Here is a 24729-nt window from a genome sequence, read left to right on the forward strand (position 1 = left end):
CAAAAATACAAAAGACAAACATTCTTTTTCAATAACCTAAATATCTGTATAGACATTTGGTCAAGTAAGCTTATATATAATAACAACCTCTATAAAAAGAAATTGACAGTTTACAATTGCTAATTTTGACTAATTGATATCAAAAAGGACAGATACTAGGTACGCACCAATACAGCACTTTAATAGCATCCTTTAATAGAAAAGAGAACAATTATGATAGTTAATGATGGAACTATCCAGTCTATTGCACGATTCTGACACATTAAGATGGTTCCAAGTTCTTTATTTATTGCATCTTCTTTTTTTTATTCTTTATCTCCGTTATTCTTAGTACAACATCACTTTGGATTTTACATATCGTTTTTAATAACAAAATTGCACCTTAGTTTACCTCACTTCTCTCTCCATCTGTCATATACTTGATCAAATGGCAATATGATTATTTTTTGACTGATCAAATACAACCTCATACGGTGATTGATTTACTCTGACCAATCAGACAAGGTCTTCTTTCTGACTTTCAGTCCTTGTGCAATCAGGAGACTATCTTTATTGCCCATCAAACACAGTCTAACATCTCAGTTTCCATGAAACTCATGTCTTCCTCTATCATACTTTCTAAATTTAAGTCCTCTCCCAGAATAGAATCTGTATTTATATCAGTGATTTCCTGTTCATCCTCATTTGTCTCCCTTTCATCCTCTTCCTCTGTATCTGGTATTTCATCTTCTTCTTCCTCTTCATCTGTTTCTTCTTCATAAATTTTCTTTTTCTTTATTCTTTTTAATCTCAGATTCCTAGCTGAAATATAAAATTATCATGAACAGCACATGAATGTATAAAGGAATATACTTCTATACAAAATTGTGTCTCACATCTTGTTTTGAATGAAAAAATCCTAAAACCTTAGAGAGCATAGAAACCAAAAGGATCTAAATCGAAAAGCCAAAACCTTCTGTTCTAACTTTGTCAAAGAGGATTGAAATCTAAGCTCTAGAAAAAATCATTTGAATCATGTCAACACTGGTTACTTCAGTACTTGGAGAATGTTACAATATTGGGACTGATAATCAATCAGGGTTAATGCCTACCAGGTGTAAACGAAATAAATATATGTTGAGTGTGCCAACTAGACAGAAAGAAAAACTCATTTTCTATAAATGACCTGTAAGACCAAATTTGGTCAAAAAGGTCAACCTGAGCAAATCTCATATAGGATTTAAAAAAAAACCTAACTGACACCAAGCCTTCCCTTTAATATATGGAACCTTGTGGTACAATGCCAGAGAGATCCATACAGTTAAACATAAAATATTGTCCTGAAACTTCAAAAATGCTTGTTTTGGCCCCTGTTGGCCCTTTATTCCTAGACTGTTTGCCCCATAACCCTTAAAATAAATCCCAACCTTCTACTTAATGGTATGAACATTGTGGTACAACTTCAGAGTAATTGAAATACTTATACACAACTTATTGTCCTGAAACTGGATAAATGTATGTTTTGGGCCCCTTATTTCTAAACCGATGGGATCATAACCCCCTAAAACAACCCCAATCTTTCTTTTGTGGTTATAAACATTGTATTAAAATTTTACTGATTTCTATTTGCTGATACTTAAGTTATAATCCGGAAACCATCTGTCTTTGGACAACGCTGACAACAACCACGCTGCAAACCGACGACGTCGTGATACCAATATAAGACTGCAAAAATGTTTGCAGTCGTATAAAAACTGTTCACTGATTTATAAAAAAAGGCAACAGTAGTATACCGCTGTTCAAAACTCATAAATCCATGGACAAAAAACAAAATCGGGGTGACAAACTAAAACCGAGGGAAACGCATTAAATATAAGAGGAGAACAACGACACAACACCGAAACGCAATACACACAGAAACGGACCAAGCAACAGACAAAACACCACGAGAATAACAAATATAACATCAAAACCAAATACATGAATTTGGGATAGACAAGTACCGTGCCACGTCTTATCTCAATATCTCAAAAATAAGAGAAAACACAAACGACTCAACGTTAAAATGCAACACACACAGAAACGAACAATATTATAACAATGGCCATCTTCCTGACTTGGTACAGGACACTTTTAAAGGGGAATAAAAGTGGTGGGTTGAACCTGGTTTTATGGCATGCCAAACCTCGCACTTTAATGGCAAAGTTAAATATAACATTGAAATGACAATATAATATTACAGGAATACAATACAAATAAAAAGAAGAACATATTAGACAAAGAAAAGCATGTTTAATAGATAACAAAAAGCATCAGGTTTAAAATTCAATACGCCAAAAATGCGTCTTGTCCACACAAGACTCACCAGTGACGCCCAGATATAAAAGATCGAAAGTGAAAAAAGTACAAAGTTGTACAGCACTGAAGATCAAAAGTTGAAAAGGTTTTGCCAAATACGGCATTGTTTGTATGCCCGGGATAAGAACATTCTTATTATATAGAACAATTCATGCTATTGCAAACAGTAAATTTTATCAAATGAATATGAAAGAGATATACATAATGAAACTGAAGTATTAACTAATTACAGAAAACTAAACCCGAATACATAACGCCCAGATATAAAAGATCGAAAGTGAAAAAAGTACAAAGTTGTACAGCACTGAAGATCAAAAGTTGAAAAGGTTTTGCCAAATAAACGGCATTGTTTTTATGCCCGGGATAATAACACTATTATATAGAACAATTCATGCTATTGCAAACAGTAAATTTTAACAACTGAATGTGAAAGATATATTCATAATGAAACTGAAGTATTAACTTATTACAGAAAACTAAACCCAAATACATGATGCCAAGTTCAATACAGCATAGAAACACCCGAATCAGTCCAGGCGTCAACGCAATTAAAAAAAATGACGTCACATACCATGGCAAAAAGGCAAACGTTATGCCACATTTGAATTTATGAAATTTAGACACAGCATGACGTCACACATGAAAAACTATAATTCAAAAAGTTTATAGAATTATAAAACAATAATCAAAGTTTATGTCTTGCTTTGAGGTTGTTTAGAAGAGGGTTTGCTATAATTTTGAGATTTCCTGATGAAGGTAAATCCAGAAAGGTGCTTTGAACGAATGAAATTATTAAACGTGTTGATTTCAATTTTTTCCTTTTTCCTTTTTACCTTTCACAGTACCAGTTATGATAAATTACCCTATGTTACAAAATGAAACTGAATCAAATTTTTTGTTGAAAATTTGCTGATACATATCAAGTAATTCAACACCTTTAGTAACAGTATTCTCTGCCATGTATGGGTTATTACTAGAGGAGTTCCTAAGAGTAGAAACTGGACTCTGTTCATGAATTGTTCGTGAATAAAGGTGCACCAAAAAAAACTATCTTATGGAATTATTTACCTAAAACATAAATTTGTCAATGATTATATCTTTAAAAACTTCCTTTTTTTGTGTGAATGTCTAGCAACTTTGATCTTTATATCATTTTATGGTTTAAAGTAAACAAGATCAAGTTTCCTTAGATTATGTGAGGTTAGTTTAAATTTCTACAACATGCAGAAAATTTAATCTGCCTACTGTGCAACCTTACAGATAGTGTCACCTACTTCTACATGCTTTGTAGTATAAGATTTCCACATAATAAGACAAAAGTACAGAAATGTCAATGTTAGACTACCAAATATACTCATATCAAATTATCTAACTTGAAAAATACTTGTCATCAAGGTCAAGGAACAGAAAATAGGTTATGTCATAGATTAAGTGATTTTGGTAAACTCTTGCATACAACCTTGGCTTGATGATCTATAACTGAAAATCATAGGAAAAAAACATAATGCCCCTCTACTATCGTAGGTGGGGCATAAAAATGCATGTATATCTCTTGTTTTATTGTCTTAAATATTACTGATTAAGTTCTTTCAGAATAGGTGATTATTTGTATAGATAGCATATAAAATTGGTGAAAAACCTTCTTGTACTTTTTTAAAATCATCTAATCTATTATTTCTAAAAGGTAAGAAAATAGTTTGTTACAAAATGGCGTCCTTAGTCTGTTTTAGAGCATAGAAAGCCAAAGAGATCCAAATAGAAAAAGCCAAACCCTTCTGTTGCAACTATGCCTAAGAGGGTTGTCACCTATAAGCCTTACCACAATTATCTAATATCATGATCTGTAAATTGTAAGGGGGAAATAATTTGAATCAGAACAACATTAGTGCCAACAACACACTATGTCCAAATTTGGTAAAAAAAAGTCAACTGGGCCAAACTTATACAGAATTATAAATTCCAATTATACAATTCTATAAACCAAACCATAAATCAGTTTATTATTTGTAGAGACAATTGTTATTCTTAAGAAATATTCTAGTCAAAATAACATTATTGGTTGAAACATTGGACATTAAGGAACACAGTTCTTTAAAACATATCTTTAACTTATTTCTGCTCTTTTTATTCAGAGAAAAGTCAGCTGATGAAGTCAAAGGAGTAATACAATGGTAACCAGATGCTCCCCAGGGCGCAGCTTTATACGACCGCAGAGATCGAACCATGACAATTGGGGAAAGTATGGGCACAACATTTAAGCTTGATACAGCTCTGAATTTGGATTGTGATTAAATAGTTGACACACCATAGGTTTCTGACACAGAATGAATGTGGTCTAAGAACTTTAATAGACTTTGGACATTTACCTATTATGCTCCAATATTCAAAATCTCAATACATGGTTAGATTCAGCATATCATAGAACCCCATGAATTCAATTTTTGATGAAATCAAATAATGTTCAATTCTAGACCCTTTAGACCCTGATTTGGACCAACTTGAAAACTGGGCCCATAATCAAAAATTATAAGTACATGTTTAGATTCAGCATATCAAAGAACCTTAAGAATTCAATTTTTGTTAAAATCAAACTAAGTTTAATTTTGGACCCTTTGGACCTTAAGGTAGACCAATTTGAAAACAGGACCAAAAATTAAGAATCTAAATACACGGTTAGATTTGGCATATCAAAGAACCCCAATAATTAATTTTTTTATAACATCAAACAAAGTTTAATTTTGGACCCTTTTGGACCCTTATTCCTAAATGGTTGGGAACAAAACTCCCAAAATCAATCCCAACCTTCCTTTTGTGGTCATAAACCTTGTATTAAAATTTCATAGATTTCTATTTACTTATACTAAAGTTATTGTGTGAAAACCAAGAAAAATGCTTATTTGGGACCTTTTTTTTGGCCCCTTATTCCTAAACTGTTGGGACCAAAACTCCCAAAATCAGTCCCAACCTTTCTTTTGTGGTCATAAACCTGTTAAAATTTCATAGATTTCTGTTTACTAATACATATGTACTAAAGTTATTGTGCGAAAAACCAAGAAAATGCTTATTTGGGCCCTTTTTGGCCTCTAATTCCTAAACTGTTAGGACAAAAACTCCCAAATCAATCCCAACCTTCCTTTTATGGTCATGAACCTTGTCTTTAAATTTGAAAGATTTATATTTACTTATACTAAAGTTATAGTGCGAAAACCAAATGTCTTCGGACGACGACTACGCCAACATGATACCAATATATGACCAAAAAAATTTCAATTTTTGTGGTTGTATAAAAATCTTTCACTAATTTCTAAAACAATTAGAAAAGAGCTTGCTAAAACTTTGCTATCCCTTTTCAGTTACATTACAGTTCAAGTTATGATAATTTAGCTCATGTTAAAACAGGCTGCTTCAAATCTGCTGATACATATTAACTAACAACTATAACAACTAAATTCAATTCTCTATACAATGTATGGGCTATTACAACAATTTCTTAGTTTCATAGAATGGCAAACTTAGTTCAATTATAACATAAAGCAGAAACTAGACTCAGTTCATGAATATAGGTGCACTAAAAAAAACTGTGTCCATTCAAATTATATGAAGAAAACATAAACATGTCAAGAGATTATATCTTTAAACTTTTTTATATTTTGTGACTGTCTAGCGGCTTTGATCTTTATATCACTTTATGGTTTAAAAGTAAACAAGATCAAGTTATCAATGATTCATGGTTTCATTAGATTATGTGAGGTTACTTTAAATTGCTACACCATGCAGAATATCAAATCTTCCTACTGTGTAACCTTATAAGGGTAGTGTCAACTACATTTGCATGCTTTATAGTAATGTATCTCCAAATACTGGTAATAAAACATGAACCGTTAAAACCTACAGCAATGTCAATATTAGACATACATGAATACGGATATCAAATAATTTTGAACCTTGTTATAAAATGTTATATTTTGACTGAATGTGTCCATAGTACACAGATGCCCCACTTGCACTATCATTTTTTGTGTTTAGTGGACTGTGAAATTTGGGTAAATCTAATTTGGCATTAAAATAAGAAAGATCATATCACAGGGAACATGTATACTAAGTTTCAAGTTGATTGGACTTAAACTTCATCAAAAACTACCTTTTGACCAAAAACTTTAACCTGAAATTTGCACTTCAAAAACTACCTTTTGACCAAAAACTTCAACCTGAAATTTGCACTATCATTTTCTATGTTCAGTGAACCGTGAAATTGTGGTCAAAACACTAATTTGCCATTAAAATTAGAAAGATTTTATAGGGCACAAGTGTACTGAGTTTCAATTTGATTGGACTTCAACTTCATCAAAAACTACCTGACCAAAAACTTTAACCTGAAGCGGGACAAATGGACGTTCAAACCGACTTACAGACCATAAAACATAATGCCCCTCTATTATTGTAGGTGGGCATAAAAATGAATGGAGAATGAATCCATGGGACACAGATGATACCCACACTTGCATATATATCATTATAAAGAGACATACCAGTAACTCAAGGAAAATAAAGCTGTACTACCCAAATGTGTACTTGACTTAGTTTTGTGGTAAAAACAAAGCACTGTGTATAAGTTACTTATATTTGTTTGAGGCAAATTTGTTTAAGAAAAGTGGGGGGAAAAGGAGCATAACTCTGGACCAGTAAAGTGACACCACCAGCATTAAACTAAATCTGTGTTTTTTTGGTTATAAGCATTGTGTATAAGATTTATAACAATTTGGTTAAGGCAAACTCAAGTTAGAGAATAGAAACATAAAAAAATCAGCAATTTTTCCATTTGTTAATCAGTATTGCTCTAGAAATGTATAAGTTTCCTTACATTTTGGTTGGAGCAAACTGAATTTAGAGAACAGAAACCAATTTTGGGACATACAGATCTAGATAAACGTACACATGGACTAAGGTGAAACTTATTCTTACATACATAATACTTGTGTCATAACTTAGCTCCAAAGATATCTAGATGCATTTTAAATTTCTGTGTTATTAGGTTGTTCTCTTACTGCCATTTAAACCCCACATATTCATTTATTCCTGTGCAAGTAATAACAGTTACTAATATAACTAATACTTTTATGGGGTACAAATTAATAAATAAATTTGGTGTATTTACTGTCTTCTGATTGGTTTAAATTATTAGTTTTATTTTCAATGTTGTCAATTTTGATGGCGACACGCCCACTCTGACGTTGTGTATTCATACGCCAACATGTGTGTACGTTATTATTGTTAATATGAATAATATAAAAAGTTCTTTGAAACTTATTTTTGATAGAAATTTATTTATAATGAATGGCAATAATTTATTTTGATTTTATTGAACCATAAAACTAATTTTTGACTCTTCACATTTTACATAATCCGCTTCGCGGATTATTCAATGTGAAGAGTCAAAAATTAGTTTTATGGTTCAATAAATTCAAAATAAATAATAGCCATTCATTAAATATAGTTTACAATTTACTGTCATTGCTACTTTCTTCAGTAAACATTGGGTCAGACAGATCAGTTAGCAATTCTTTCCCATTAAACTCTTCAGTTTAAAACAAAAGTGCACACACTGCAAGTTCTTGCCTGCTTTACTTATCGGGATTGAAATTTATATTGAAAGTTTTTAAGATAAAGGTATTACTACAGTATCACAAAAACTTCACATTATCAATAATTCATGAACCTTGGGGTCAAAGTCAGATGAATCATGCCAGACAGACCAAACATACATGTACACTTTACAGTCATCATACATACCTAATATAGGTAAACTTTAGCACCTGTGAAATGAACATAAACATAAAAACTAATCATTGACCAATGAAGCATGGAAATAGGTTGAAATCAGATAAACTCTGCAAGAAAGAAATGTACAGTTGACCTAAAAATCATTTCAAGATATAATATTGGTCTCTCTAGCTCAAAATAGAAGGATGCTGCACCCTTGGTTCCCTCAGTCCATCCCTGGATGCTCTCATCCAGACGCTCTTCTGTCCTGACGCCTTTTCCCAAAAAATCCTTATGTGATTTTGGTTGACATATTTTATGCTTGTACCTGTAGCATCTGAGATGGGAAAAAAAAAAATGTCCCCCAAATAGTTCAATTATTGGCCCTTTATTAGATATAAGAAAATGTGGTATTAGTGTCAATGAGACAACTCTCCATCCAAGACACAATTTGTAAAACTCATGTACACCATTATAGGTCAAAGTAAGGCCTTCAACATGGAGCTTTGGATCACACCTTAAAGCTTGTTATTCTGTGCCTTCTTTAGCTTACTGTATAGTCTGAGTTTTGCTCATGGTTAAAGACTACATTAAGGACCTATAGATGTTTATATTCTTGTAATTGGCATATACTTCCCTACAACATATCTTTATTTGATATCAAATCAAACTGGGGTCAGCTTATCTGACTGACTCGTGCTATAAATTACATCATTATAATTTTTTGAAGGTATTTCTTAAAGTTATTTCCTGCTATAGGTATAACTTAAATTCAATTCAGTCAATGATTTGATTCAAAAAATAAATGTCAATTACTCGGTTGAAAATGAATGAACAATTTGAACTTAATCATAATCTACCTTTCCATGATTTAGCAATTGACACATCACCCCCGTACACTTATATTAAAATAAATCCGTGGATTTATGAAAGGGTGGATAAATATGACCCTGTAACTTTTACTATTGATCCTGCCAACAATTTATTTAATCCTTAATCTGCAGATAATAAAATTTTTATTGCACCTAGGACCACGTCCAGGTCATATAAATATAAAAACACCTACACAGTCTAGTATACTTCACATACTGTCAATTCTAAATCAAAAACATATTCTAATATAAATACCAAACTATTATTTATCTAAGGTGTGGACCAGGGTAGCCAATTAAACTTATCATACATGGGCTCCTAAATTCTTCTACCTCAAGACGATCAACATATTTGGTACAATCATTTTTAAGTGCAGTCATGCAGGTTAAGACTTGGTTAAGATTTGTCATGTTTTTGGAGCAAAATATGCATATAAATGTTATACTATATTCATTCATCATGTTAAGGTATCAATCTACTTAGCCAATCCTGTATAATATGCAATAAAAATAAAAAGTCAGTTGAACATTCTCAACATATTACCTAAAGAATATCTGTCAATGTTTAAAAGGACAGTTCAGAGTGACGGTAGAGATATAAATGGTCACCAAGAAACACAAGGTAGATTTACCACAAGTTAAGATGACAATACATTGAACCAAACTCCTACAGAGGTAGTAAACAATATTAATGTATAAAAGAAACATGTGTTTAAAATGTTAATGAAGTTCCTGTATTTAATGTTTATAAGGTAAAACAGGTTTGTTATGCAATCCAAACTACATCAAGGTCAACAGTAAACATGATAGGTTTGATGTGTTATATATCACAGGTATAAAATCCACAAAAAAAACTTGGTATCATTGACAAAACATTTGCAGTAGTGTATAGGTATTATAAAAACTTATATTTCTGTATTTGAGACAGTGAGTGGGCCCTGCATCACTGCACCCTAAACATTTGGTAGCCAGCATTACTAGACTGGTTGCTATGCATTGTATTTACTCTGTGGCTGAGTCAATATGTACTTTCTACCTATAAAGTGTCAACTTGCAGAAAGATAAACATAGGACCTATATTTCAACCTTCTTTTTATATGAAAAAAAACAAGTTTTTGTAACTTTTACAGAAAAAAAAAAGATTCATGTTTTTAAAGTCTATTCATTAAAGCAGGCTAGATGTTAATCTTCCTGTACAAAACAAATCAGTTTACCTTTACATTGAAGAAATCCCCTGTAGAATGGTATTATCTGATGCGTTCTTAAAATGTGTACAGATTGTTTAATATACCTTTTTTTTATAAAATTTCTCATTTTTTGTAATTGAGTAGCTTGAGCATGAGTGTAAGCTCAGGGACAATCAGAAGTAAATTTGAAAGTGAGCCATGCTGTAATGTTTTCACGAAAAGAGACTTGAGTGATTCAGACATCACCATCATAAGATGAAATCAGATTCATTCAGTATTTGGCTCTGTACGTACAGTGGTATAAAAATTCATATCATCTCAAACTCCAGGGTTTAGTTATAATAGTACTCAAAATACTGGTTACTGTGAGACATTTCAATGTTTTCCTTATTCATGATCAGGCCTATTTACTAGTCATTGATCAGGTAATTTTATAGTAAATGCTTATTTGCATAATGATGACAAAAATAAATAAGACAGATGTTGCACTGCACATGATGCAAACCATGATGTCATACAAAAAATACACTAATCTCATCATTAAGATTAAATGCTCAGTTGGTATTATAAAAATTCAAAGTATAGTCAAACAGGAAGTGACTGCCTGGCTTCATTACATTAAAACACTTTATAACAGTATTTTTTTCCAGATATAGTTAGGATATTTAATATTCACTCACATCTGTATTCTTAAAAATATTTGCTCAAGTTATGCTTAGATGGTGTCTTAAACATGCAGTTAGGGGGGACTTTTCTTCTTGTTAAACTCAATGCTATGACTTTTAAGATGAAGAACAGCAATTAAACTCTTGCTATAACTTAAAGATGGAGAACAGTAATAAAAGTATTCTATATTTGCTTTTGGTTTATTTTGTGTCCTACATTTCCATGCAGCTAATCCATTCTTTTCTATTTTATCATAAAGATAATACCAAATATCAAATCATTCTTTAATACAAAAGCTTAAGTAGCAGACAGACAAACAGATAAAGAGACAAGGTGATTGAAGTAAACCACCCACTCTACAAGTGGAGGTCTAATAATATAGATCTTTATATACTTGTAGGTGTTACAAAATTACTATAAATCATGCACAGGTATTATATAAGACTAGTAATTACATGTATCATGGATAACTAATTTTATCAGGATTCTTTTTTTTTCACTTCAAAGATTTTAATTGATCACTGTGATTACATTTAAAATGAAAGGTTTTTTTTTTTTAAAGATTCTTACACTACCGGTAATCCATTTTAAATGACAACCTTGAGTATCTGTATAAGGATGTTAACACTATGCACTTTATGAATATGCTGATGCAATACAAATATCTCCACATGTTGTAATACGTTTATATATAGTAAGCAGCTGTCAATTTATTGATACATTAAACTTGTTCTCAATATTTCTTTCAATACTGACTATTTTTTTTATAAATGAATTGTGTGAGTTAGTCAAGGAAATAATAAAGGGATGTTTTTGAATGTCTTCATTTAAATAAAATACAAAATTTCATTTTGAAATTGTTCTGAACTTTATGTTCCATCCAACAGCATACACAATTCCATCATCTGTATGGGGTTATAAGATCACCTGATAAAAACTCATTGTACCTCATCGAGGGGAATTAGCTATACTGATCTTTTGTCATTTTGCTCAAATTCCCTTCAAAATGTTTGATTTTGTGCTATAAAAGGCACAGTAATGAATGACATGTTCAAACTCTAAAATATTGAAATATAATTGGCATGAACATAGTGCTCTCAGATTTTCACTAATGTAATAATCTTCAATATCTTTATTAAAACCTGCTATCTTTCAAGGAAGATTTGAAAGTTTAATCAATAAGTAACTGTCAATTCAGAAATTATTGCATGCATTTATTATTGCTAATTTTATAAATTGGACATAAATGTGAGATTAATTATTGCGATTTTGGGAAAATCTTGTATAGATATATGTATCAGATATCATTTACATCAGAATGCAAGTTTTCATTATTGCAATAATCACTCAGTCACATTATTGCATTCATAAAAACATCACAATAATTTCTGACTTTACAGTTATCATCTTATTATTGTCATATAATAAAAGGAAGAGGACTAGGAAGCAGTGTTATCCAGTAGTTACCAAACCATTCTGTTCGCATATCCTAAGTATACATGATGAAATTCAGACTTAGTTTCAAACAGAAACAAATCTACAAGTAATGAGAGTTTAATGGTGGTTCATTTTCATATAAACTATCATGAGCCAGGGGAGGTAAATCTTTATTGGTTTGAAATCTTTAAATGTTATCCATGGGATCAATTAAATGAGATGTGAGCTATTAATTCAGAAAACGCTACAGTTGCATGGTTTCATTTATAATTGTACATGTATAATATATCAAGTCATTATATAATCACATTCCTTCTTGAATTACTACAAATAAGGCTCATAATTTACTCTCATAAAACAATTACTTGTGGTAAATATCAGACAAAATCAAAACCATTTATTCATTCATGTCTAGAAGATCACGATTTATTTACTAGTTGTAACGAGCTTAGTAAGCTTAGTAAGCTTTCAGTTAATGTTAGTTCTCTTATATCATTCACTTGTGTCAATTGTTTTTATGTTAGATGTGTTTTGTGTAAGCTAATTAATTACAACTGAGTTTTAGTTTGTTCTTTTGTTGTGCTGTTACACTTACACAATCTGGGAGGGTTCAGCACGCACAGTTTTATATGACTGTATCAAGTCTCAAGACTGTAGTTAAGTCGTTGTCATTGGTACATGTCTTTTATACTTTTTTTTTTTTTGGTAAACAAAATTGTTATAAATTAGGCCATCATTTTTCTCATTCAATGTTCTTTCACATTTTCTCAGTCAAGGCCTTTAATAGCTGACTATACAGTTTAGGTTCATCTCATTGTGGAAGGCCACCAAAGAAATAATTATACTGATCTATCAAGAGATTTAAGTGTTTATTTGGTTTTCACCTGAGGACTGAAATTTAAAAAAAGTTGTGAAATTGTATAAGGAAGATGTTCAACTCAAATTAAAAAAAATAATTATTGAATAGACTCTATTGACATAAATCTTATATCTCCCTTTAAATAGCTTGATACTTGTCACTTACATAATCTAATTTTGGTTTCTAATTTTGACTGAGACTAGAATGTTAACCTACATGAAATAATTGAATGGTGTACGACATGTGATAATTGTATGGTGTCGTCCTACATGAGATGATTGTATGGTGTCTTCCTACATGAGATAATTGTATGGTGTCCTACATGAGATAATTGTATGTTGTCGTCCTACATGAGATAATTGAATGGTGTCCTGCATGAGATAATTGAATGATGTCCAACATGAGATAATTGTATGGTATCCTACATGAGATGATTGTATGGTGTCTTACATGAAATTATTGAATGATGTCCTACATGAAATAATTATATGGTGCCCTACATGAAATAATTGAATGGTGTCCTACATGAGATACTCATAATTGAATGGTGTCTAGCAGGTAACCTACATGAGATATTTGAATAGTGTCCTACATGGATATTAGAATGATGTCCTGCAAGCAATATTTAAATGGTGTCCTACATGAGATAATTGAATGGTGTCTTACATGAGATCATTGAATCGTGTCCTATATGAGATATTGAATGGTGTCCTGCAGGTGTCCTACATGAGATATTTGAATGGTGCCCTACATGAGATAATAGAATGGTGTCCTACATGAGACAAATGAATGGTGTCCTTCATGAGATAATTGAATGGTGTCCTACTGGCTACATAGGATAATTGAATGGCGTCCTACATGAGATAATTGAATGGTGTCCTGCATGAGATAATTGAATGGTGTCCCACATGAGGTAATTGAATGGTGTCATGCAGGTGTCCTACATGAGATAATTGAATGGTGTCCTGCAGGTGTCCTTCATGAGATAATTGAATGGTGTCCTGTAGGTAACCTACATGAGATTATTGAATGATGTCCTGCATGAGATAATCGAATGGTGTCCTACATGAAATAATTGAATGCTAACCTCAGTGAAATAATTGAATGATGTCCTACATGAGATAATTGAATGGTGTCCTACATGAGACAATTAAATGGTGTTCTACATGAGATAATTGAATGGTGTCCTGCAGGTGTCTTACATGAGACAATTGAATGATGTCCTTCATGAGATAATTGAATGTTAACCTTCATAAGATGATTGATGTACCTACCATATTCTCCAGGTTCTAATGATGATCCTGACTGATGTATTAGTTTCTCTGTGTGCTCTGTCATCAAGTCTCGACATTTCTCTATTGTACCTCTAGGACACCATCCATCTTTCTCATCACAATTTTTTGTCTACAAAGTTAAATAGCTAAGTTAGAAAAAAATTTAAAGACTTCACTTTTTCAATTTTACATTGAGGGGATTCATTTTAGGATGCAATTATTTTACCACATATTCAGATTTTATTGTGATGATTTATTAACTAGCAATTCTCCGATGATTTGCACATCTTTCATTTTGTCTTTTATTAAATGATTTCTATTGGTCTGTTCTAGATATGATCTATAGTCTAGTTTTACCCAGTAATATAGTGGGGATAGTTCTGTCAAACATTTAGTGGGGACAGTACAGGTACTTGTCTATAGCCTGGTTTAGACACACAGTTTTGTGGGGACAGTTCTGATTATTGTCTATAGCCAGGTTTTGTCAGACAGTTATGCAGTAACAACTCTAGTAAATGTCTACAGTCTGGTTTAGACCACAGTTTTGTGGGGACAGTTCTGATTATTGTTGATAGCCTTGGTTTTTTTACCCACAGATCAGTAGGGACACTTTTGGTAAATCTTTAGTTTGGCCAGTATTTGACCATTCTATTTATTGTTGAAAGCCTGTATGTGGTCGGCTCATGTTACTGGTAATTATCTTAAGCCTGGTTTTGACATACTTTGTAAGGTTTCCAGCTTATCAGTACAAAATGAGGAGTTAAAAAATCCAGACCTCAACTGTATTATTACTGCAAAGTTTGGTAAAGACTGACAAAGAGGTTTCAGAGATAAGTGTGATTCCCAAACAGAATTCAATGGAAGCCTATACGCCACCATAACTGCAAGATCAGCCAAAAATACAGGATCTTTGTTGCTCTCTTCAAATTACGGGTCATATAAATTTCAAAATGTGCTGTTGTTGCAGAGGAGAAATTTGTCTGAAAAACTCTTATATCAGAATCAGGAATTCTCCGGTGGCCATCTTTTTTCAGATAATTCAAAAGGAATAATGACTTATCATAACCAGTAAAAGTGATACTACCTAATTTGAACTTGTACTTGATCTGATTTTTGTAGTAATTAGCATTGTGTATAAGTTTCTTAACACTTGATTGAAGCAAACTTAAGTTAGAGAACAAAAATGAAAAATTCAATATTTTTTCCATTTATAAAAGGGGCATAACTCAAGAATAGTAAAAGTGCAGACACCAAAGTTTAAGCTTGGTCTGTGTTTTGTAGTAATAAGCATTGCACTTCAGCTTTATAAAATTTGTTTGAGGCAAACTAAAGTTATAGAAAGGAAAAAAAAATTCAGCATTTTTTTCATTTGTAAAGAACAATAGTATGGTAAAAGTGACGCTACCCAAACTCAAACTTGATCTGTGCTTTGTTTTTTTGTGGTAATAAGGATTGTTTTAGTTTCATAACATTTGGTTGATGCAAACGGTTGGGGAATGGAAACCAATCTTGGGACATAAAGGCAGAAAAACAGACAGACATACAGAGGAACTAGGGTAAAACTTAATGCCCCTTCTGCTAGGGCAGGGGCTTTAAAAAGGAAATAAGTTCATGTTAGATCTATGGACAAGATTATAATAAATATAGTATGGTATTAAATGATTACATAACATGGAATAGGCAGATAAGGTTAGATTGCCAATGAGACTACTATCCAACAGAGCTATAAATAATGTGGATTTTAGCATTTATAGGTCACTTTACAGCCTTCAACTTTGTCTAGGCAGACAATGATTGTTTTTCCAACTAGTTCTTTTTATAGTAACAGTGTCATACTAACTGTCAAGTAGGGTCAAAAGATAACATCTATAAATAATCCTCATGAAAGGTTTTTAAAAAGTAAACAAATACAAAGTTAAATGTTTGGACCAGCTGAGTCAAAAAAGAAAACTTTGTTAAACTGGGTAATTTTTGTCTAACATTATATAACTTCATACCATCTGATCTCTAATTAAAGGTGACTCTTAATACTTTATTATTGATCAAATTGGTGAAACTGCGAACTCTCCTGCTTAAAATTACACCTGATTACTCATATTTCTATTAAAGCCGAAGTCAATAATAGATTTCTATTGAGTTTATCTGTATGCTATGAAATGAAATTCAGTGAACCATAGACTACAATATGAATGTAACATACAGGATAGTATTGATTTGTAATATCAATCAGCTGTATGACATTACCATATTTGTAAAGTCTCTCTGATGATTCCAACATGGTTCATGTCGCAAATTACACCACAGAAATTGACATCTCTAACTCCAACAGGAAATCTAATTTGAAATTAATGAACTGCTGATTCAAACTATCAATTGTTTGCCCTTGGTGATCACAATGTTTTTCAATACAGCTTTGAAAACCGTAATGTAGAAAATGTATTCGAATACACAAGTGACTAAGCAACATTTGATGTAATAGATCTATAGAACAAAACAAACCAAGCAAAGTTTTATGGCTTTCAGACATCAAATTATTGTTGATTCAGCATTGGTTTGAAACAGTTACATTATTTTCATCTTACTTAAAAAAAAGTATTTGATATAACTTTGAATTGCTTCTATCTGGTGCCCAATATTGTAAATTCAGAAATTAATGCAAGTTTTTATTATTGAGAAAAATGCGACCGAGTTGTAAATGCAATAATTTAAACTTGCATTTTAAATTGGTTGATATTTATGTCTTAGATACATGATACTTTTTATTATTTTTTTTTAGCTTTGAACTAGCTGACAGAAACTGTGAGTTCTCTCAGATCTGTAGTTATTGTCTTTTTGTTTTGGGATGTACCAGTTACAGTCCACGTTCACTCTGTATTCACTTTGCGTTTTTGTTACATATATTTTAATTTGTACTTTGATGAGTTAAGTTTTTTTGAACTATTTTTTATCGTTTGATCTTATGTTGTACTGTTACACCACTGTCTTAGGTTAGGGGAGGGTTGATCACTCAGCATCATGTTAAACCCGCAACATTATTTATGTGCTTGTCCCAAGTCAGCAGCCTGAAGTTCAGTGGTTATCATTGATTCAGTCTGTCATATTTGTTTTTCATAAATTGATTTACTATAAATCAGGCCTTTATCTTTCTCAATTAAATTGTTTCAAATTTTTCATATCAGGGCCTTTTAAATCCAACCATACGGTGTGGATTTTTCTCAATGTTGAAGACTGTCAGGTTGCCTATAATTGCTTACATCTGCTTCATTTGAGCTATGGGGAATAGTTGTCTTATTGGCAATCATACCACATCTCCTTATTTTATGAAGAGGCAACTCAATATTTCAAATAAAGTTTTCACTCTGCATAAACATAAATCACACCCACCCCATAGTTGAGATTTGCAAGTGCCTTCCCTGGGTCCCATGTATGTTTTTATGGAACAGCCTTGTAATGTTTTAGAAATGCACCATAGAAAATTCTTCTGTATAAAGCACTCATTTTAGCAAATGGTGAATAAAATCTTCCATAATCAATCATAGGAATTTGAACTATTTTGACAGTGCTATACATATCACATGAAAGTGATTACAGACTCATTGATAAACTGGTTGGGTAACTCATTAAAGCTATCTCAGTAAATCTATAATGCTTATGTGCCATGTTGGTTGTTGTCTTATTGACGTTTACCCAATATATTCTTTAATGTTATGTATAAGACCAAAACAGGAATTTCCAAGACAAAAATTCAAGTATCTTTTAAATCAATAAAGAAAACACAAGAGATTATTTCATCTATAAAATCTTCTTAAGATACTGTAAAATGCCAGATAATTTTCTACAGTCTCAATAATGTCCAATATTGGAAGAAACATTCTGACATATTACGTAACAACTGACTTCATAAAGCATAATTAAATGTTCAATATCAATTTGTCTGACACATTTGGTACAAAATGTTTGATGTAAGCTGATAATGCTTCCTAGTTGTAGTCACTATGAGAGAATTATATGTTATTCAAATCATAGCAATCAAATACAATTGCATCATTCATTACTGAGGATTGAGCTGTGGGTGTTAAGTTACCAAATATAAATCTTCCTAGGAATTTTATATTGTCACTTTATCCAGAAGTTTATTAATAATGCATTTGTTCATTCCCTGTGCTGATCAGATTAGGTCAAAGATATGCCAGAAATAGTGTTTCCAATGCTTTTAATTGTGTTTATCGCTGATACTAAAATATATGAGCTTTGAGAGCTTGACTGAAAACAGAGATGCATTTTTAAGTATATTTATTCAGTCCATAACAATGTTAACAAGTAAAAATTATTTTGTACATAAATAAGGCCATTTGTTTTTTGTTTAATTTGTTTACATTTGACATTACAGGGTCTTTTAAAATAGCTAACTATGAGGTATCATGTATGGGTTTTGCTACTTGTTGATGGTCGAACAGTGAATTATATTTGTTAATATACATGTCATTCGGTGTCTTAAGTTTGTAAAGAGTTGTCTCATTGCCAATCATACCACATCTCCTTTTTTATGCTCAGGCTAAAATTTACACACTTGTTAAAAAATACATGAACCACATATGACATGCACTTTGTTTAGGAAAATATCCAGAAATAAGTTACTATACATATTTTTTTTAAATAGTGATTTCACTACTAATGTAAAACATTGAATTCATCCAAATACTTCCATTGCATCACTTCAAGGAAATCAAAGTGCTGGATAGCACCTCTGGAAAGTTTGCAACTTTAGCTGTGTATCATTCCAAAAAGGTTATAGACGTGTATATTTCAAATATGTATTTCATCACAGCTTTAATTTGATGTTTTAAACTAAACCATTGTCTCGTCAGTAATTATAAAAAATCACTTTTTTTATGTTTATCATAAAAAGTTTTGATATTTTCTCATGATTGCAACCTTAAACTTTCATGACTGTAGATCTAAAATAATGAAATATACATGCAGAAAGCTCTGTTAATTTCTGTAAGTACCCATGCCATGTCAACTTCAAGTCCTGTGAATTAGTATTTTTCTATTGGTTTAGGTCCTTCATATTTGTTTTTAGTTAATTAACACATAAGTTTTTTGTTTTGTTTGAATTGTTCCACATGTTTCATATCGGGGCCTGTTAAAGCTTTCTACATGTACATGTATATGGTACAAACATTTTCCCATTATAGACGACCTTTATTGTGGCCTATAGTTATTAATACATTTTCATTCTTTGGACTCTTTTGGATAGCATTGGTTCTTTGCAAAACTTAAATCAATACAACTGTAAAGAAAATGAATTTATTTTAAAGGCTTTTATCAAAAATAGGGAACATGTCCATGGGACTCAAATGATGCCCTCGCTAGCATTAACGTTATAAACTCATGAACTGTAAATGTGACACTACCAAAATGTTTACTTGATCTGAATTATGGGCTAATACACATTGTGTATTCATTCTAAATATACAGTATTGTGCAATAAAATTGTAAGATCTTGACATTTGTTTTGTGTCAGAACCCAATATGTTATGTCAACAATTTGATCGCAATCCAAATTCAGAACTGTATCAAGCTTGAATGTTGTGTCTATACTTGTCCAAACTGTTCAGGGTTCGACTTCTGCGGTCGTATAAAGCTGTGCCCTGCAGAGCATCTGGTTTCATTTGTAACAAAGCACAACCCTAGAGCAGTAAAAATAAATCCACAAATTCAAACTTGATCAGTGTTTGTGGTAACGAGAATTGTGTATAAGTTTCATAACATTTGGTTAAGACAAACTATATACTTAGAGAACAGAAACTTAAATTTCCAGCAACTTTTCTTTTTGTAAAGTAGCATTAAACGCTAGAATGGTACAAGTTACGCAACAAAAATTCAAACTTAACTTGTGAATTGTGGTTATAAGCATTGCGTATCAGTTTCATACAATTTGGTTCAGGCAAACTAAAGTAAGAGAATAGAAACGAATTTTGGGATATATACGGAGGTACTTATAAGTAAGAGAAGAATGTACATACTTACAGAAGAACAAGGATAAAACTCAATACGGTGGGAGCATAACAACAGCAGTATGACCACATGAATAAAAGGTTTATATAGGCTAGATTCATAATTTTTTTGTTGTAAGCCATTCGTTTGATATATTATGGTAATCATTGCCTCTGTGTTTGGATGACAAAGTAATTGAATTTCTATTTAAATAGGGCATGCTATGCACATGTTTGTCTGTAATCTATATAAATTTTGAGGTGAAATGCAGCCCTGATTCCGGTTCGCCCTAATACCTGTTTGCCCTGAGTCCGTTCGCCCTGATTTTATTTTTTAATTTATATAGAGTGTTGAGTTGTGTGTATATAATTGAATGTGTCGAAGTCAGTCTACAATTTGGACGAATATTTACGATTTATCATGTGTTTATAGCTACTACTACTAGGACTAGGTTATAAGTTTCTGTACATTCACTATTAAATTGAATTACTAAAAGTACTATTAGTAAAACAAATACCAAAAGCACAATCACACTGCTGTACATTGATCACTTGTCATCAGTGTTTTTACCCATCCAAGCTGACTATTTTATTTGAGAAAAATGTTATTTTCATTATTAATCCAACAAAGACAATTCATATAACAATCAGTGATAACAAAGATTGAAATGATACCTAATCAGCAATCAAAATTTAATCAACAGTAATTATAAAATAAAGTGTAACAATGCAGCCAAGAATTTTAGGGAAAGGTCATTATTTATCAACTGAGGGGGTCGGTTCAAATTTTCACATCAAAAAGTTTTGTTGGCACCCCCCCCCCCCATAATTTTTATGAACCACATAATGACCCCCCTTAAAATGATGTTTCATAAGTATGTTGTGACCCCCTACTAAAAAAATCCCTATTAAGTAACAGTGGGCAAATAACTATGGGAAGAATGTGGACATAGTCATTGACACTATCTGATACCGAGTATGCATTGCAGAAAGAGATTTTCCCTGATTGCAGTCATTTTCTTTGATTTTTAACTGATTTTTATGCCCCACCTATGATAGTAGAGGGGTATTATGTTATCTGGTCTCTGAACCCAGGACGAACGGACTATAAGGGTGAACAAACTCAGTGCGAACGAACCCAGGGCGAACATGTAATCAGGGCGAACGATCCCGATACCATTTAAGCCAAAGGGTACACATCATCATAATTTCATGAACCTTAATCATTTCTACAGCACTTGTCTTCATACCCTGAGCTATGTTATTCAAGAAGTAGATGCTGACCTGGTTGCTTTTAATGTGGATGCTATATGATACGAATTTGAAATAATACACCAGAGCCAGAGGTGGTATGACGTAAATTATTGGAACTTGAAGAAGACTGAAGAAGAATTGACGTTGGTCAATGTTTTTCTGTTGTCAATTTTGATCCACTTGAGCATGCTGAACGAGTGAAGGTCCTTATATCCACATTGGAATGTATTTAAATAACGGAATTAAAAGTTTTCAAATTATTTTTGGCATCAAAACCTTTCGATCGATGTTTAGACAAAAACAATGCATTTTAAAATTATTCTTTTTTATGAAAACCGGTGCCGTATTAACCTATACTCGTCCATTACTAAGACATTAGACATATACTTATCGAGTATTTTATATTCTATATTGTTATAACAAACCATTATCACTTGTCAATTATCCGACGGCTTGCACCTCATTCCTGATTTTTTCGATACTCTCGGGCTTTTACCAAGTTTACGTACGTACATTGTAAACAGGTAAAAGTAGAGCGGAAAATGTTCATTCATGAAATTTTCATGAATGAAACTGACGCAATCTGACGTAGATTTCTTGTGATTTTCTCTTCAGCGTATGGCAGATCTGCGAAGTAGTGTTTGAGATACTCATTTTCAAAATGAAGTTAAATTCATCTGAATCGTCTCTTTTTTTTTATTAAAGCTGTAATCTTTTCAGTCAAACGAGAAGTTACTCAAAATTTTAAAAGAACCTTCCAAGAATCAGAATTCAAACACTAGAAATAGTACTAAATTATCTCGGATCAGAATAAATGGCGATAATCTGTCACCATAAGTTTGAGGCCGATGGCTATGGAAAGTAGCAATAGCAAGCTATAGCAAACTTTCCAAAAATACTGGAGAATACTGGTGAAACTTGACATCATTGAGATGGGAGCCATCTATGTGGGCCCTGCTGTGAATAACATGTGGTAAAAACAAACTGTATCTTTACCACAGGACAAGGGATTGTCAACTAAAACCAAAGTTTTTGACCTTGACCTTTAACCTAGGAAGTTGTACATACTTTATGACACACCCTCTACTGTTGGTTAATAGAGATGGCAGGTATAACCTTAGAAATTATAAAGTTTCTTCAGATATAGAGCAGACACCATCTTTACCATAGAACATGGGGTTACCAACTGAAACCAAAGTTTTTGACCTTGACCTTTAACTTAGGAAGTTGTACATACTTTATGACACACCCTCTGGTGTTGGTTAATAGAGATAGCAAGTATAAACAACTTTGAAATTATAAAGTTTCTTTGGATATAGAGCAGACACCATCTTTACCATAGAACATGGGGTTGCCAACTGAAACCAAAGTTTTTGACCTTGACCTTTGACCTAGGAAGTTGTACAAACATTATCACACACCCTCTAGTGTTGGGCAATAAGCATGTCAAGAATAAGTATGAAACTATAACTGTTCTCTAGACACAATTTGTTATGGACAGACAGACAGAGGGACAAACTTATCACTATAGGGCAACCAGCCATTCAGCAGGAGCCCTAATAAACTTAAATCTGATAAAATGTACATCAGATAGGTTTCATTAAATGGTAGACAATTGTGTTCATTATAGGATCCATTCTATAATAAACTGCTAAATGTAAGTCAAAGAATAACCTAGGTTAGGAACAGAGCATGAAACTCAGAACTTTAGTCTTTGAATTTTGAAATGTAGGGCATCATCACCTATTATTATTGGCTATGATAATCTGGTACAATCTCTATGACGCATACTTGCCTGATGCTATATATGTTTTTAAGTATCTGTGAAATAAACTTAAAACACAAAAGAATTACAATCTTGACTATAATAGTCACTAAAGCATAATATATTGGTCAAATTTACTTTATCTAGTTTGGCATCACAAAGATGTAAGTGAAGAAGTTAATGTCAAGAGAACTTCAATAGTCCACATGAGTTAAATGGTCGAAACAAATTATTTATAATGACATTGATTTGAAAAAATATAAATGAAAAAATGCAGTAAAATGACAGCAAACAAGGTTTCTTTTACATTTATATGTGTAAAGTTAAAAGCAACAAAGGGTCAGAAGTCCTGAAAGACAAAAGTGAAAGAAATCAAGAACCCTGAATGGCTGAGGCAAGTTCTAACACAACAGTCAAGCTGATACAGCTCTGAATTTGGATTGTGATTGAATATTTGACACAGCATAGGTCTCTAACACAGAATGAATGCAGTCTAAGAACTGAAAATTTTGAAATTTTACATAAACCTTTTATTGTACAATACTTAAAATCCATAGAATTTTTAATAGCTTGTCAAAATGTTGTTTATGTCATGCTTTAAAAAAAATATATAATATTTTGTATGGGTAACTGGGCTTTCTTTTCACGCTACTGGTGGGACAAAACTGTCATATTTTGTACATGTTGTACATGTGCATAGGTTATGCAAGGAAAACCAAAAAATAAAAATAAAACTACACCATAAAATTTTAAGATAAAATATGAAAAGATAGCTTAAAAATATACTTTCAGAAAGGAAAAAGAAATAAAATGGGGTCACCACTCTAAGTCTTTTTCTTGCTACATAATAAAATTGGTAAAATCAGAACACATTCTAAATAGAAAAGTATTTATCTGAGTTATCTCCCCTCAGTCCGGGGTATTTACTTGAAGAAGTAATATCAATTTACTTACATAAGTATATTTGTAGGATACTTATACAAGTGTATTTTATTTACTTGTATAGGAAAATATTGTTTTGGCTAAGTTAATGTCCCTTAGACATTCTGAATTTTTTTTAATTCTTCTGACTTCTTTGCTCTAATATAATTTATATAATTTTCAGATGTCTTTATTAAACATTAAAGTGGAATTTCGTGGACAATGTAAAATTGATTTGTCTGTTATCTTCAGAAACCTGTTCATTCATAAGGCAACGTTGAAAAAATGAATGAAACAAAAATATTGTTTTAGTAAAATACAGCATATTAATAAAACATATAATTTTCATAATTTTCTGTATTACTTTAATAGTCTTTCATATGAATTACATACTATTC

General features: G+C 32.0%; 1 protein-coding gene across 1 annotated transcript in view; it reads right to left on the reverse strand.

The window, feature by feature from the left end:
- Window positions 1-380: 380 nt before the first annotated feature.
- Window positions 381-24729, reverse strand: part of LOC134707216 (general transcription factor 3C polypeptide 5-like) — a 52735-nt gene continuing 28386 nt past the window's right edge. The window contains exons 8-9 of the mRNA XM_063566807.1: window positions 14393-14522; window positions 381-801 (exon numbers count right to left, since the gene is read on the reverse strand). Coding sequence (XP_063422877.1) covers window positions 560-801; window positions 14393-14522 — 372 coding nt within the window. The 3' untranslated portion in view covers window positions 381-559. The remainder of the gene's footprint in view (window positions 802-14392; window positions 14523-24729) is intronic.

The sequence above is a fragment of the Mytilus trossulus genome, chromosome 2, assembly GCF_036588685.1.
Source record: "Mytilus trossulus isolate FHL-02 chromosome 2, PNRI_Mtr1.1.1.hap1, whole genome shotgun sequence".
Taxonomy (NCBI): domain Eukaryota; kingdom Metazoa; phylum Mollusca; class Bivalvia; order Mytilida; family Mytilidae; genus Mytilus; species Mytilus trossulus.